At 47.7% G+C, this 16,622-nt stretch overlaps 2 protein-coding genes and 1 long non-coding RNA gene across 4 annotated transcripts; 2 read left to right on the forward strand and 1 right to left on the reverse strand.

The window, feature by feature from the left end:
* Window positions 1–462: 462 nt before the first annotated feature.
* On the reverse strand, window positions 463–9,988 carry LOC135808243 (arf-GAP domain and FG repeat-containing protein 1-like). 2 transcript variants are annotated; one of them, XM_065321409.1, is made up of 8 exons: window positions 9,582–9,988; window positions 9,399–9,492; window positions 7,609–7,809; window positions 7,019–7,030; window positions 5,996–6,305; window positions 4,662–5,666; window positions 3,086–3,882; window positions 463–1,760 (listed from the first exon to the last, which is right to left on the reverse strand). In XM_065321409.1, exons 1-8 carry the CDS (start codon window positions 9,749–9,751, stop codon window positions 1,731–1,733), a joined length of 2,619 nt encoding a protein of 872 aa, XP_065177481.1. In that variant the 5' UTR covers window positions 9,752–9,988; the 3' UTR covers window positions 463–1,730. The 2 variants fall into 2 exon arrangements, with proteins under 2 accessions (XP_065177481.1, XP_065177480.1); XM_065321408.1 differs by having other exon boundaries at window positions 4,662–5,669; window positions 9,582–9,987.
* Window positions 9,989–10,868: 880 nt separating this feature from the next.
* On the forward strand, window positions 10,869–11,480 carry LOC135808128 (uncharacterized). Its single transcript, XM_065321274.1, has one exon. The coding sequence runs from the start codon at window positions 10,869–10,871 to the stop codon at window positions 11,478–11,480; it is 612 nt and encodes a 203-aa protein (XP_065177346.1).
* Window positions 11,481–11,772: 292 nt separating this feature from the next.
* Window positions 11,773–13,116, forward strand: LOC135810707 (uncharacterized). Its single transcript, XR_010552336.1, has 2 exons — window positions 11,773–12,452; window positions 12,815–13,116. It is a non-coding gene; the product is annotated as an uncharacterized LOC135810707 (long non-coding RNA).
* The last annotated feature ends 3,506 nt before the right edge of the window (window positions 13,117–16,622 follow it).

The raw sequence follows: 16,622 nt of genomic DNA on the forward strand, positions 1-16,622 counted from the left end.
AAAAAATAGGAGAATTGAAAAAATTATAACATCCCTTTTCTTTTTTTGCCGTCATCAAGGCGGTAGATGGTGTCGTATTACCCTCGACCGTACCTGTCCCGCACCTATCCCGTACCGTACATTCAAAGACGGCTGGCCACAATGCATATTCAAATAGGGCATTCAAATACAAGATCATAACGTGAAGCAACTTGGAAGAATTAGTATGTATGCGAAGTGTATCGGGGGATGCATGCAGGGCGATAGTGCGGGTTCGAATCCCAGGTTATGTCTAAAAACAAAAAGTAGAAACTTATAAGAATTTATAACATCCCTATGCTTTTTTGTCTAGGTCATCAAGGCAAAAAAGCATAGCGTAGGGCACTGAGCTTCCAAGCTCTCTCTTTGTACAAAACACACACACACACACACACATGCACAAAGGCATGCTCCGGAACTATCCAGCCTCTTGATCAGGAAAAGTATTAAAGTTACAAGTACATCTTGAAGAGAAGTGAAACGAAAAAAATAGACACGGCTATAAGCAGAAGACTGTACAAGAACAGGTACAAAACAGAAAAAACAGGGAGAAAGTAAGTAGCGTAAACTCTCAAATAGATACAGGGTAGCAAAGGGGGAAGAAAGGGAATAGAACGTGTCAGTAGGGGTGGTGCTAACGTGCACCATAGCACTAGCCAGATCACTAAACATCGAGCGCTCCCTGATCTGATCATGAGAACACCAGTTTAGAACATACACACTGTTGGGCTTCTCACCAAAGCAGCCAGAGAAGGATTCGGGCCGGGAAACGAAGATACGGACAGGGACAAAGGGTGTGACATGTAGCATAATGGATAAGTATGATATCGAGAATAAAAAAGAGCGGGAGAGAGGGAGAGTCGGAAAAAAAGGAGGACAGTTCTACGGAGTAAGCTTACAAGAAAACCAAAAGAAAAAAGTGAACTTGACAAGCTACTGGAAAGTCCCAGGCCATCTGAATTTCAACACAATCCTAAAAGTCAGTAGCAGGCAGGCAGGTGGCGAAGGCGGACACCAGTCTACAGTTGCATATAGCATGCCGGGGCTCAATGGTGCCCAAGACAACCAAACCCAGAATAGGGTCGCTATACAGAAGAGTGCTTTCAGTGCACCGGGGCGGCGCATTTACAAGCAGTACACAACAACATAAAGAAACACCAACACACACACAGGGGACAAGTGTAAAAAGTGGAGTGGACACGGCAAACGGGCACGGACGCAGTCAGACAGACAGACACACGTAAAGGAAATAAAATAGACCTACGCAACACCCATCTTTACTATAGCATGCGGCCCGATGACATGAATCGGGGTATCACGGTGGTGTGGTTAGTGTGCAGCTATGTGGATAATGATTGAAAGGTGACAGTATCATCATCATGATCATCATGAATATATATATATAGAACTAGCAGCAGCAGTAGCTTTGAGCGATCACATGACTGCACGTACAAGCGCGCGGTCGAGCACACACACACACACACATGGTACGCGAAAGTCGCTTACCATGCCAAAGTGTGCCGTTTCAGTGATCAAGAGCGTAGCAGCCATGAATCGCCTTCAACGTGCTCAACAATTGAAATGAAGCAAGTAACGCTTCCTCCACGGCATACACGCACGCGCCAGAGAAAGACGCGAGGTAACGCCGGCATACACAACCACAGCGGCGGTGGTAGTGGCAAGCAAGGGCACTATTCGCAAACGGCAAACGCTCACATGAACGGATTGCTGCTGGATGCACCCTGAGCACAACAACAGGTCAAGGCAAGCAGAAACTAGAGTAAACCACTGGAGAGCATGCAAGGGAAGGGAACATCAACAACACCACCATTGTTTTCGTTGCAACAAAAAGTGAACGTCACATCTAGACACGTACGCAATCCAGAACATCGAGATGTGCTACGACACTACCGTAAAGTACCGTCAGAGCGCCCCACCATCTCGTCCTTTCGTGGTCGTATTGTGGAGGCGGTCTGCTGTCTGTAGGTCATACGGTGCGAACCATGTACACATATTCCACATTTTGCAGTCAATCCGTACCTTCGAGCGGACACAAGTTCCACACAAAAACCTCCCAAGCGTGCCCTTAAAAACTAAGGTTCTCACATCGTACAAACTTCGTTGCACTCTGCCATACGATTTTCCTTTCCCTGGCTGTAAAATCAAGGTGGGGCGCTCTCGCGAGACGGGGCGCTCTGGCGGTACTTTACGGTATTACCGTAAAGTACCGCGAGAGGACCCAACCAATTCGTCCTTTCGTGATTGTGTCGTGGAGGTGGTGTCCTGACTGAAGTTCATACGGCATGTATCTTGCACACACATTGCATGCTGAGCAGTCAATCCGTCCTCAGTTTACCTTGGAGCTTCACATGCTACGTGTGACCGTAGTATACTAGGGGCGTGTTTGATTGGTGCAACCTAGAACAGGATTCACCAGAACAGCGAGTTTGGTTGAGTCTGTACCTGTTCTGGATTGACCAGAACATGTTCTGCTTGCTCCAGCCTTCAGGCTGGAGTGGCCAGAGCATTTTTAAATGACCAAAATCGATGTTCCCGCCTGGTTTCACGGTGAAAAAGTTAAAACGTTTTCACAGTGAAGCCTGGCGGGAACATCGATTTTGGTGCCAAATGATCACGTGCAATGCAAAATTGTGCATACACTTTTGGATTGCATTTTGGCATGCACTCGCTGTACCGTACAAAGCGAACAATGGTGACTCTACACATTTCGATGAATGCAACTAAGTTTGGCGCACATTTCACATAAATGTACTCTGTTTCTGGAGCTCCATCTGGTTGGCACGAGGCTGCTCCATGTGCACCAGTTGTTCGATCCTGTTCTAGATCGCACCAACCAAACTCGCCATCAGGTACTCACACGTGACGCCGTACAAACTCTTTTCGCATATCTACCAAACAATTTTCCATTCCCTGGCTGTGAAATGAAATGGGGCGCTCTCTGGGTACATTACGGTAGGGGGACACTGGGCAAACAGCACTGCAGAGTACACACAGCATCACATAAGAGGATCACAAACAAATAGCAGGCAATAAATAACAAACTTACAGCAAATGCGCCGGTTGCAGGCGTGGCCGCAGATGTGAATCCACCGAACTGGTTTGAGGACGCATTATTAGCCGGTGCAGCACCAAAATTTCCAAAGCCACCACCCGCAGCAGCAGAGCCACCAGCTGCTGCTGGCTGGCCAAAGCCACCACCTGCCTGTGCTTGTCCACCAAACATACCTTGATTACCACCAAACGACTGCTGCTGCTGAGCTGCTGGCTGCCCAAACCCACCAGCCTGGGGCTGTGGCTGACCGAATCCACCAGCCTGGGGTTGTGGCTGACCGAATCCACCAGCCTGGGGTTGTGCTTGACCGAATCCACCAGCCTGGGGCTGTGCTTGACCAAAACCGCCACCCTGTTGGGGTTGACCAAATCCTCCACCTTGCTGTGGCTGTCCAAATCCGCCGGCTTGCTGAGGCTGACCAAACCCACCAGCTTGTTGGGGCTGTCCAAAGCCTCCTCCTTGCTGTGCCTGACCAAAACCACCTGCTGCTTGCTGCGGCTGTTGTCCAAAGCCTCCTCCTTGCTGTGGCTGTTGTCCAAAGCCTCCTCCCTGCTGAGGTTGTCCAAAGCCACCAGCTTGCTGTGGCTGTTGTCCAAAGCCTCCGCCCTGCTGGGGTTGCCCAAAGCCGCCTTGTTGCGGCTGTTGTCCAAAACCACCAGCCTGAGGCTGCTGCTGCTGCTGTTGCCCAAATTGTTGGCCACCAAATCCACCACCAGGTTGTTGCTGCGGCTGCTGCTGGCCAGACATGTTCATAGCACCAAACTGATTTGACAATGGCTGTTGTTGGCCACCTGGAATGGCAGAAATGAGAAAACACAGACAGAGATTATGTTAGTCTAATGGAAGCACATGAAGCACTCAAGAGCCAAAGGAACCAAAGCAGCAGTCACAAGTCTGGCAAATGGGGCCACAACAAGTACAATGTACGAATACAGTAGAATGCTGAATACCGAATGTCAACTATCTGAACGATATCAATTATCCGAAATGCCGGTTTGCACAGAATGCAAGGGACAAAAGTGAGTTTTCGCTAATTTGTCCTCACCCGAAGCACCATTGAACTGGTGCACAGAATGTATGGCAACAGGTTTATCCCATAATGTTATCTTGAGGAGCTAGAGTGTGCCTACTGCCTGTGGTACTGCAAACGAGAATGAGAAATGATGAAACACGAGGGGATATGAATGTTCTATAATAATGTGAGTGTGGCCGCTCCATTATGGGAACCCTTTGGACTGGAGACAACCCCACACCCAGAGGGGTGCAGATGATCGGCTGTACAGTGAACTTCTTCTTAGAAGTTTTGCATCCACTTCACCAACACCACCGTTGCGCTCTGTGGCCGACCACACATTCCCCACAACAGCAGCAAGAGGTTCCTTCGGAGTACTGAGAATATTTTAATTCCTTCTGACAGCTGTTTCGGTCATCAGAGACCTCATCAGAGAAGGTTGAGTTCGTGGTCGGCCGCAGAGCGCAACGGTGGTGGTGAAGTGGAGGCAGAATTTTCAAGGGCCGAGTGCTGCTGCTTACTTTCTTGTTGCCAAGAAGTGTTAATGGATCAACTTACCAAAACCTTGTTGTTGTTGTTGTTGCTGCTGTTGTTGTTGTTGTTGTTGCTGCTGCTGCGGTTGTGCTGCTGGAGCTGGCTCTACGGCCTTCTTGAATTGTACACCACTAGCTGGTCCCTTGGTTGTGCCACCAATGTTGCCAATATCACCAAAAGGATTGGCACCACCACCTGCTGACGCTGCGACATTGTTGGATGCATTTGCTGGTGCCATAGCCGGGCTTGCTGATGCTCCACTAGCACCGAATCCACCACCAGCAGCAGCAGCACCTCCAAACATACCACCGCCACTAGGGACGGCGGGAGTAGGCTGCGCAGCAGGAGCAGCAGCAAATGGATTAGCACTACCACCGGCAGCACTCATACCACCGCCACCGAAACCTGCTCCAGCAGCGTTGCCGGAAGTCATAGCGCCGAATCCTGCTGCGGAACCGTTCATCGACCCAGCAGCCTGAGGGTTTCCACCGCCGAATATACTGCTAGTGTTAGATGAATCATTTGTTCCACCAGCTCCCCAGTTGATAGCACCACCTATGCTTGATGGAGCTGCAGCACCACCACCCAGGCTTGATGGACCGCCAGCACCACCACTCAAGCTTGATGGACCACTAGCAGCACCTCCCCAGTTCACAGATGAAGGAGGCACAGCAGAGGTGGAAGAGCTAGAGAATATACTGCCGGAAGAGGTGGCACTGGCGGGACCACCACCGCCAAACATTGTGCTTGGGCCACTACCAGAGTCGCCTGTGATATCAGCCAGAGCAGCATACTTGTCACTACCAGAGAGAGCTGCGGGGGCATTAGTGCTGACACTAGGATTGACTGCAGGTGATCCACCACCGAATCCCGAACCAGTAGAGCCCATCGGTGCAAGAACACCACCACCACCGGCCATTGGATGCGGGTTGCTGGGTTGCATCACTGGCGAGTCGAAGATTCCACTAGGCGCGGCATTACCTGCTGGGACGGGAGCACTCGATGTGAAGTCACCAAAACCTTGATTGGCTGCTGTACAGCACAAATACAGAAGGCAGAGAATATAGAGCATACCAGTGACCCGCATCAGCAGATAGACGAGGAAAGGTTAGTACGCGCACAAAAGTCATGCACGTTGCTACTTCATTCCATCAACTAGGTGTGTTGCTGGTGGCATGCACAACGTACATGCAATTCTACAAACATGCCACATATCCATGCACCTGTATTGTAACCCCCACTATGCTTGAGACAACTCAATCATATAATCAGCACACTACATGTACGAAACTGTCGAAAAGGCAGTATTGTTTTAGCAAGACAACTGGTAAGCAAGCCCTACTAGCCACATCATATACCTGGTGCCGGAGCTTGGTTGTTACTGCCAAAGTCAGCAAAGAAGTTGTTAGCAGCTGGAGGCTGTTGGCCGAACGGATCACCGCCACCTAAGTCATCAAGAAGATTGGCAGCTGGCTTGGGCTTGTCTGCATGCGCGACAGGCGGCGTGCCTGTCGCAGTGGAAGCAGCGGCAACGGGCTGGACAGGTGGAGTGGAGCCTGCTGCGCTGGTTGCACTGGCTGACGTTGCAGATGCAGCTGTCTGTGCCAAGGTGGGCGGCTGCTGCCCACCGGGCTGGTTGGGCCTCTGGCGAACTGACGTTGTTGAAGGCTATACACACACAGGAAATAAAAGACAGGGGTCTCTATCAAAGCTTGCTTGCTTGCACACACCATCTTTCTGCCCCCCCCCCCCCCCCCCCCCCCCACATACACACACACACAGCTTATGTCCCCTCCCCCCGCCAGAAAGGCAGTCGGGGAACTAAAACAGCCAGGGAAGAGAGATGTCGGGCAGGATCATGGTGTGAATGATGTCCAGGCATACGGCACTTGAAGGACCTGTCTGACCGTGGACCCCTTTTGCCATGTGCTTTATGTGCCGTGATTGGACGTTGGTCAAGTTGGTGTTGCTTGCCTGCAACTGGCCCAGCATGCCGTTATAGTGCGAGGTTATGCGATAACCTCAACATTTCAGATGCTTTGTACGGAGAGATAACATGTGCATGTACGTGATAACATGGCCACCAGCAGTGTCTGCCAGTGCACGGCACACACCTGATTGCTAACGCATAGTGCTCTCTCTCTCTCTCTCTCTCTCTCTCTCTCTCTCTCTCTCTCTGTTTGTCTCTCTCTCTCTCTCTCTCTCTCTCTCTCTGTCTGTCTCTCTCTCTCATTGTTGCCACTTGAGTATGTCTTAGCACATTCATGCACCAAGTGTCGTGGTATTTCAAATCTTCTAATTCAATTCCTAATAGAATACCCTTGGAGCACAGTTAGATTAAATAAATTCAGATATTCCTTACATGCCTAGTTGTCACTCACCCTTTGAATCCCCTGGTACAGCGGGAAGGTGCAAATAAGCAGAACAGAAAAAAGAGGCAAATACATGACATTGTAGTGAATATAATGATAATTCCTGGAGCGCATAGCCACACGATCCCATGTCGTACACACCAAAGACGTCACCAACAAAGTCTCGATTCATATATAAGAGAAAGGACAAACATGTTATGAGTTATGACTAGCGGTCCACCAATGCAACACGAAAATATACAGTCAGTTAGCACACAACTGACAGGGGTGCTGAGGCATTCAAAACACACAACTGACAGGGGTGCTGAGGCATTCAAAACACATTTCGTCCGCCCGCTGATACACGAGTACAATTGATTCCCCATCCGAGTTCAAAAGTCTAGATTCATTGCCAATTTCAAATACAGCTTACAAAAAAATGTACCTGTGCGTATAATCTACAAGAATCCAATACCTAACCTGTGCCAGCACTGCCATCATTTCATTTTCTATTGAAAGGACATACCGGTAGTGCTATCCCCAGTGATGAGAAAGCGCAACTGAAGACACACTCATATCAATTACCCGAACACTGCAGATGCACAATGCCCTTCACTCACCTTCACTTCTGTGGATTTGTTAGAAGACTCGGTTGCACGAGACGACGAGCTATCGCTCGAAGGCTTCCTCGCCACTGCGCCATGAGGATCATACCATAGCTTCTTCTCGTACTTTTCTGACAGGTATTTTTTGAATGCAGCCTCATCCTTCGTGTCTGGAGGCTCAATTCTTCCTTTGGCAAGCCAGACTTGACGAGCAATCTACATTGCAAACACCAGGGCAAGCATACAGTTAACTAGTGTGTGGGGGTAAAACCATTACATCCTTGATACTTGAAGGCACATATTCCACATGGATTCAAAGGCACGATTCAAGATTCCAGAAACATTGGACGCATTCGACTACACTTTCTGGACTCAGATTTAAAATTCTTGAAGGAGTTGATTACAGCCATGCAAACGAACAACTGGAATTAATTGATTTGTCTGCCTGCAATCATGATGAACCTGAAAAAACCATGGAAAGAGATCATGCATACGCACTCTTTTGTACAAATCAATAGTGTACATGCAGCAGACACAAGTGGCACCAAGAAAGCGTACAGCTAGTCCGTACATTCAGGCGGAAGAATTCCACCTTTACTTCATAATGGGCGGAATTTTATTAGATTCCGTGGATTTGACGAAGAAATCTGAGTGATCGAAAGGTGTATACTAGTACATTGAAGGAAATTCTAGAATGGACGGATGTGTGTGTAATATGCCCATTGTGTATGGAGCAAGGAGTGGTGTTCCCTTGCAGGTTTGTCGAGTGGAAGGCATCCTCGTTTGCTGCGGACGGCGGTCTCAAGTCAGTCAAGTGTCAAGTTCAGCGCGAGCTCCACGTAGGAGCAACCAACTCCGTCAACCATGTTAATCTCTAAATTCACCCCAATAGGCCATTCACGCGAGGTGCAAACTCACTTTTATCATACCGTTTCCAAGGATAATTACTTGGATATGATAAACTTGGACAGACGCGTGTAACATATGTTTTACCTTGGACGGAGCCCTTGTGCTCACGATTATACTTTGCACGCGAGGAAAAGCGTCGGTTGTTGAAAGAGCGCACTGCAAATGTACTGTGTAGAAGTGCGTGAACTATTATTTCAAAAGGGGAAATTACAAATTAAAATTTCCCGGCATTTTCAGGTTTATACTATAGTACTATGGAGTATGGATACATTGACGCGTGGAAAGTTTTTTTTGCCCTGCACAGTGTGAACTGGGCCACGGTTTGCAAGTGACTTCTTGGTCACACGCGTGCATGTGTTTGCATGTCGTGTGAATGGCCTATACGGTTTGTTTTCGCTGACCACATGTGCATTTACAGGCGTGGCAAATGAAATCTGACCTTATCAATATAGAGGTTACATTGTATGTGGGTGACATCATCATCATATACGTAGTGTATAGAGTGGCGAACCGGTGACGGTGCAGTTGTGGTGACACACAGTTTGCCGCTCTATACAAAGCAACTCTAATGATTCCGTACAGCGCAGTAGCTGCGTAGCCTCTTTAGCCGCAACGGGGCTCCACTGTACTAGGCTATTAGCACTACCACACTGGGTTATGCAGTTAACACTGTCCTACCCTCTTCATGATGTAGTAATCACGTGCCAATTGCAAATCAATCCATATACATACACTTCGTTTATTCAGGATGAGAAAAAAGTGCACTGAGTAATAATTATTATTCGAAATGTTGGAGCTCAATCATTACTCCAAAAATTCCAAAAATTAATATCGTTATTGCTTTACTGGTTGTAGTCAAAGTACGTGAATCCCATCAATTCGCAAACAAACGCTACCTCATTGCCTCCATCCTGGAGGGATTGCATTTCCTGTGGCGTGAAGCTGGTCATTGAGATAGATTTTACTCGATGGGGAGGGGATATACCTCGCCTGAGAAAGCACAAGTACAAGAAACAAAGCCAGGACTAAGATGGCACCAACAGTTTCAGGACCATGGTAGGGAGAACTGTAAAACTTACAGCAAGCCACTGCAAGACGTGCACAAAAAGGCTGTAGTTGTCATATCAGCATAGGTCGGTCCCCTCTGCTGGCATTCGAAACATTTCTTGTTATGAGGCCTGGCAACAAGCTCGCGAAGAATTTGAAGATTCTTCTCATCCTGCTTTTTCTTTGCAGCTGCGGACGACATGATGGCGCTCTAGACCTAGGCTGAAGTCTATCCAATACAGCCAACACTGGAGATTTCCAGTGAGGTCTTCCAAGCGGGCTGGCCTTCGAACCAAACAACAACAGTTACACAGCCTCGTCGATCTTCACAGCTCCCAGCTTCCGAGCACTGACTCTGCAGATCTGTGAGATCATGGAGATGCCGCCATGGCAAAAAGCGCCGCTCCTGAATCCTGACGCGGCCAAATGGAGCACTGCAGCTATGTACGAGACGATCTGCCAGATGTACGACAGAGCTAGAGCGTTGGCAGTGCACCAACATGCGGCATGGCAGTCAACACAGCTAGCGCAGCATGCACTGCACTGAATCAATGCGTGCATGCCTACAAAAAATGTAGCGCCTCGCGCATCTCGCGATATGCAACGCTAGCTGTCGGCGCATGCGCCCTAGCTTGCGTGTCTGATGAACGGCTCCAGGATACGCTCGCGGCCGGGATGCTGATCGATGCTGTGCGTGTGATCACCAGGGAGTCGTATTGTTACGACTCCCTAGTGATCACCCGCGCCAGCTAGCGCTAGCGCTAGCCCTTCCGCCAACGTCATAACTATGCACAGTCTAGTCTAGTCTCTAGTTTAGTAGTTAGTATAGTATGGCATAGATGTAGAATGCCAAAAAATGGGTTTTTGAGGCTTCAAAAAATAATAATGTTCCGCATCCGGTCTCGCGCGCGCAAAATGCCCCCAAAAAAAATGCAAAAAGTGGTGTGGAAGCCTGGAATTAGAAGGCCGTACGTACGTACCCGTACCCCGTACGTACACAGTTTTTGTTTTTGTTTTTTTTTGTAGTAAAAAACGTTTTTTTTTTTTCCGTACACATGCACAGTCAGTGCAGTGCACTATATGCATAGCGCTAGCGCACGTGCGCGTGCGCGTGCACAGGTACGTCGATCCATCGACGTCACGCCTCACGCACGTGCGGTCAGATTTTTTCCAGCATGCATTTTTCAACAAAATAATAATTATTTTTGTTGAATTGAAGACGCGTCGACGGATCAGATCAAGAAGAAAACGAAGATTGCAATATTAAATCATTTTCATTCAGTTGTTGTTCAAAATAGCTTTCTGTCGCCACCGACACTATGGACAGTGTTTCTTTAGTCGTAAATAAAATGCTCCAGCGAGCCGAAGTGGAGAAGGACTTTCTTTGTGTGGATCTAGATAACAGCACACCAGCAGCACCGACCAGTGGTGAAATCAATGATTTATACACTTTAGACCATGGTTTGTCATTCAACGACGAGGACCTGTACTTAGATCTTAGCTGCACCGGAGAGAATGTCCGTTATGAGATTGATGATGTACCAGATTTACCTGTGGAGATGAAAGAGATTGGCAAGAAGTCGGGCAAGAAACAGAGTCAGAAGCGTGATGATATCAGTGATGAAATGAAGCGTGAAATGGAAATATTGCGAATGAGACACATACTGGATCCGAAGCGTCACTACAAAGCTGGAGATTGGAAGAAAGGGATTCCGAAGAACGCTCAGTTAGGGACAGTCATAGGGGATTCGGCGGACAGATATTCAAACATTTCACGTCGGTCGCGTCCGAAAAGCTTAGTTGACGAGCTACTGAAGAACGAGAGATTTCGCAAGAGAAGCAAGGCTCAGTATCTGAAGATCCAGAAAGAGCGTGCCAGAAAACATAAGAATGTTAGCCGGCACGCAAAGAACAAGATGCGACGTCGCTAGGTGAGTTTGGCCCATTCACCGCCACATGCGTGCATACCTTGTATGCATGCCGGCAAGAGTAGATAAACGAGAGTGTGCAACTCGCGGATGGGTTCGCCCATGGCGGAATTTTTTGTTGACGTAATCTTTTCTACGACACACATGCTGCTGGTGTCTTTTGGAAGTTTTGCCTCGTGCACTTGGCTGGGCTTTACATTACAAGGTCGGTGCCCAGCACGAGCTCTCACACTGCTCTGCGGCAAAATGCTCGTTTTCTGGCGCGGGGGGGGGGGGGGGGGAAAGGTGACGTCAACAAAACATTCCGCCGTGGACCGGGGTATCTGCAGATTGTGCAGGAGAGATGTGGAGTTGCATACTCTTGTTTATCTACTCTTGATGCTAGTGATATGATATGGCCACAAGTACAAAACCAAGAGTAGGCAACCTTGTGATCTTGTCTAAGGGCAGAATTCAGTCATTCATTGTCATTTGGTTCGCTGATGCCATCATGCGAAGCCAGTTTTAAAGCGTGCAAAGAATTTCTACATCGCAGCTGCAATCGTCGAAGCAGAACAACAAGCACAATTGCTTGCACGTTGAGCCTGAGGACGTGATACTGTAAAAGCGGAAAAATTCGGTGGAGATTTATTCTCGGTACCTTCGGTATTCAGCTGAGTAGGTAATTTTGACCTAAAATTCAACAAGCGTATGCCACCCATTGTGCAAAATGCATTTTTAGATCTGGAAAACTGGTTTACCGAAATTTTCGCGCTACTGAACCGTTGATTTTGGGAACTGCCGAAATGATTACACCTTCGAAAATTCCCAGTTTTACAGTGATGAACTGTAGATGACAAACGGGGAAAGGCCTGTGCATGTCTGGATCATACTTCCACCAGGATTGTGATGCAGTGCAAAGAACTCCGGCTTGAGCCCTTAACAGTTCAAGATAGGAATCTTCACTCTTGGATGTGTACTTTTGACATTACCTAGGCTCCAGGGTATATTCTAGGACGAATTTCCAACCGGTTACGGTCCAATGAAGAGTCGGGGGGTGTGGGGTCCTCCCCCGGAAAATGTTTTCAAAATACAACCCAAATATGGCACTCGACAGCAATTTAACAGATTTATTGGTGCTGGAGTGTAGCAAACCGTACATACTCGTGACCCTAGTACCAGCCCACGCGGCTTCGCTGGAAGTATCCGTCCAGAAAAAAGCGTTTGACCATTCACAGCTCCATTCACCCACAGAAAAGTACGGGCGGTTGGAACTGATTTGTAACTTTTCAACCGGTCGCCAACAATTCCAACCGGTCGAAAACCGGTTGGGGCGGTTCTAGAAAATTCCCTGCTAGCTGATAATTGTACAGTGGTTGTTATTTTCTTGGCTATTGATGTCATGACTTTCAAACCATATCTATAATATCCGTTCTTGTCTACATGTATCTGTTCCCGCACACTTCCTCTGTGTGCTGGTTGCATATTTTGGTGGTGTTTCTTGATGTATGTAGGCAGCAGTCACTCTCATCTTTCTGTCTCTATTCTTGTTTGCGGCAGATTCGATGGAGGTTGGCTGGAGATTGAGATTGGATGTAGGTTTGCGGCTGGTCAATGTCATTGAGTTCAGCTCTCGAGTTTTAACAATATTAATATTTTATGATGTCCTTCTGGCTATGATGGGTGTTTTGAAAAGTGACAGCTGCCCATGTTCTTGCTGATGTCGGGGTGTCGTGCCATTGATTCACACGATGTGTGTGTTGGTGTGTGTGTGTGTGGGGGGGGGCATGTGTGCGATGTAGGCCCGGCTGAATAGTGGCGGTCAGTTCTTTAGCCTTGCAAGCTGTTTAATGAATGGTGCAATCCTAGCAAAAGTTGCTATGGCTTCTGCTGTAGCATTGCAATTATTATTATTATTATTATTATTATTATTATTACACCTTCCAGTGGTTAAAGATGAATCAGTGCCAATATAGATAAGGAGGGGGAGTTTGCCAGCCATGGCGTAGAAAGAAAGTATAAGAAGTGTGGTGGTGCACCAATATCATGGTAAATAACAGAGGAAAGGGAGCAGTACAGCCGACGTGAGACGACCGAGACTAAACATGTATATTGTCTATTGAATGGGAATGTTGAAATGCTGCTTTGCCGGATTGCGAAATGAGGGAAGCGGCTTTGCCTGACGGACATGAAGGGGCAACGCCAGCCATTTAGTATAAGAGCTGAAAAAGGGGGAAGATACAAACAGAGATGTGGTAGCTCGGGGGAGACGGACTTTACTACGTGTGGGGGAGTTCGAAACAAACCAATTAAGTTGCTGTAGGTGCGGGGGGAATATGCCAAGGTAAATTGCGTGCACAAGACAGCACATTATAACATCGAGATAACTCTGCAGGGGGGCACAAGTTGCAATTTTGTACAAGTCCGAGTTAGAAATGTAGCGGCCAGTTCTAAGTATTATGCGGAGGATACGGCGGTTGAGAATTTCCAACCTCTCCAGTTGGGACTTCGTAACGGTAGACCAAGCAGGGTATCCATAAAGAAAGAGTGGAAGAATGTAAGATTTATAAAAACATGCCCTACAACTGGTGGGTAAGTGAGAGAAATGGGACGTCATGATGCCTACAGTACGTGAAACACGGGACAAAACGTGGTCAGTGTGGGCGGACCAAGATAACGGTTAGAGAAGAATCGAATACAATGCCAAGATGCTTATGGCTAGATGTAATAGTTAATGATGAAGCAGGGGGTGAATCGGGGAAACGGAAGGTGGGAAGAGATGGAAAGAATAGGAGTTCTGTTTTATCTATGTTTGGGCGCAGAAACCACTTCCGCATCCAATTTGTAGTGGCGGATATCTTCTCCTGAACAATGGGGTAGAGGCTGGAGTAGGTCGGCGACGAGGCAAGGGCAGCAGTGTCATCCGCAAACAGGGACACATTAGGAATCTCGTATGGGAGGTCATTCACATAGACGATGAATAGAAGAGGCCCCAGGATTGAACCTTGAGGCACTCCAGACGTGACAGGCTTTGACTCGGACAACGTACCGTTTACTGATACCCGTTGTGACCGGTTACTAGTACACCGGTAACTGGAAATCCAGTCAATGAGAGTTCCCGTTACACCGTGGGCCCGGAGCTTTGCAATCAGGCCCCTATGCCATACAGTGTCAAACGCCTTTCGCAAGTCAAAAAAGCAAACACAAGCTACATGACGTGAGTCTCTAATCGAGCACAGCTTGTGGAGTAGGTGGGAGAGCTGGAGGGAGGTGCAGTCCTTGCGACGAAACCCAGATTGGACTGGGTGGAGAAGAGGGGTAATGTGTGTATACAGACGGTCATACACAATACGTTCAAATAGTTTAGAGATACGTGGTAGGAGGGAGATGGGTCTATAGTTTGTTGTCCTGTTCTTGTAGATTGGAATGACAATGGCTGACTTCCATTGGTCGGGGAAGCTCCCGAGGGCTAGAGATGTGTTGAAGACCAGGGACAGGGGAAATGCTAGTGATGGACCTCGTTGCTTGAGGAGCCCGTTAGTGATGCCGTCTGCTCCAGGGGATTTGTGCAAACGCAGCTTGCCAATATATTTAAATACAGTTAGTGACTATCATCGCCTCTGACGGGGGTGGTGCGTGCGGCACGGAGGGTACTGAAAAACCGGAAAGTTTAACGTTTTCGTAAATTTGGCATGATGACGTGCAGAAAGTTTTACGATGGCTACCTGGCCACCAATCTGTATGCGCATCTTTACACAGACATCTAGCGATAACGTTTTTTTCAAATAACGAAAAATATTTGCAATTTCAAATTTGGACTTCACGGAGAATTTCAAAGTTTTTAGGAAATTAGAGGCCACATGCCACGTACTGCTCTTTTCTCTCCGAAACGCAACTCTTGCAAGCCAGATATGAAAGAAAGAAAAAATCATCAGTCACACCACCGGGACTCGAACCAGGGACCTTGCTATTCGCGAGCAATGCTCTAACCAACTGAGCTACAGTATGACTCTTATCCACAGTGATGGAGTTGGTTAGAGCATTGCTCGCGAATAGCAAGGTCCCTGGTTCGAGTCCCGGTGGTGTGACTGATGATTTTTTTCTTTCTTTCATATCTGGCTTGCAAGAGTTGCGTTTCGGAGAGAAAAGAGCAGTACGTGGCATGTGGCCTCTAATTTCCTAAAAACTTTGAAATTCTCCGTGAAGTCCAAATTTGAAATTGCAATTTGTATTTGCTCGCAGTGGACATAGTTTGATGCACTCCCCATGATATCAAGCGAATGGCCGAGGGCCCTCTTGATTGGTGTGAGTTGCCAGTATGATGCAAGCCAGATGTGGATTGATCGAAGAAGGATAGATTTACCATCACTGTGGATAAGAGTCATACTGTAGCTCAGTTGGTTAGAGCATTGCTCGCGAATAGCAAGGTCCCTGGTTCGAGTCCCGGTGGTGTGACTGATGATTTTTTCTTTCTTTCATATCTGGCTTGCAAGAGTTGCGTTTCGGAGAGAAAAGAGCAGTACGTGGCATGTGGCCTCTAATTTCCTAAAAACTTTGAAATTCTCCGTGAAGTCCAAATTTGAAATTGCAATTTGTATTTGCTCGCAGTGGACATAGTTTGATGCACTCCCCATGATATCAAGCGAATGGCCGAGGGCCCTCTTGATTGGTGTGAGTTGCCAGTATGATGCAAGCCAGATGTGGATTGATCGAAGAAGGATAGATTTACCATCACTGTGGATAAGAGTCATACTGTAGCTCAGTTGGTTAGAGCATTGCTCGCGAATAGCAAGGTCCCTGGTTCGAGTCCCGGTGGTGTGACTGATGATTTTTTCTTTCTTTCATATCTGGCTTGCAAGAGTTGCGTTTCGGAGAGAAAAGAGCAGTACGTGGCATGTGGCCTCTAATTTCCTAGAAAAATATTTTGGTCGTTAAAGGGGAAGTTAAGGCAAAAATTAAAATTTCACCAGTTGTAGTCTTCGGGGTGCTGAGTCGAATGGTCTTGGTCCGAGAAAGCTGAGACGCTCCCTTCCTACTTGAATCCCAATCGAACTCGCGCACTTCCACCGAAACTGGGTGACTGCGCCCTACTAGATGGGAATTTGTATGCAAAATGTCACTAAAAGCGCCGTTTCGTTCTTATAAAAGCACGGATGACTGCGATTG

This window comes from Sycon ciliatum, chromosome 2 (assembly GCF_964019385.1).
Source record: "Sycon ciliatum chromosome 2, ocSycCili1.1, whole genome shotgun sequence".
Taxonomy (NCBI): Eukaryota; Metazoa; Porifera; class Calcarea; order Leucosolenida; family Sycettidae; genus Sycon; species Sycon ciliatum.

Excerpts from the sequence above, each read along its gene's own strand:
- LOC135808243 (XM_065321408.1), bottom strand. The coding sequence starts at position 9,751 with ATGTCGTCCGCAGCTGCAAAGAAAAAGCAGGATGAGAAGAATCTTCAA. Across the intron at positions 9,493-9,581 it reads ACGTCTTGCAGTGGCTTGCT|GCGAGGTATATCCCCTCCCC; the intron begins GTAAGTTTTACA and ends GTGCTTTCTCAG. Across the intron at positions 1,761-3,085 it reads CTGCAACCGGCGCATTTGCT|GGTGCATCCAGCAGCAATCC; the intron begins GTAAGTTTGTTA and ends TGTTGTGCTCAG.
- LOC135808128 (XM_065321274.1), top strand. The coding sequence starts at position 10,869 with ATGGACAGTGTTTCTTTAGTCGTAAATAAAATGCTCCAGCGAGCCGAA.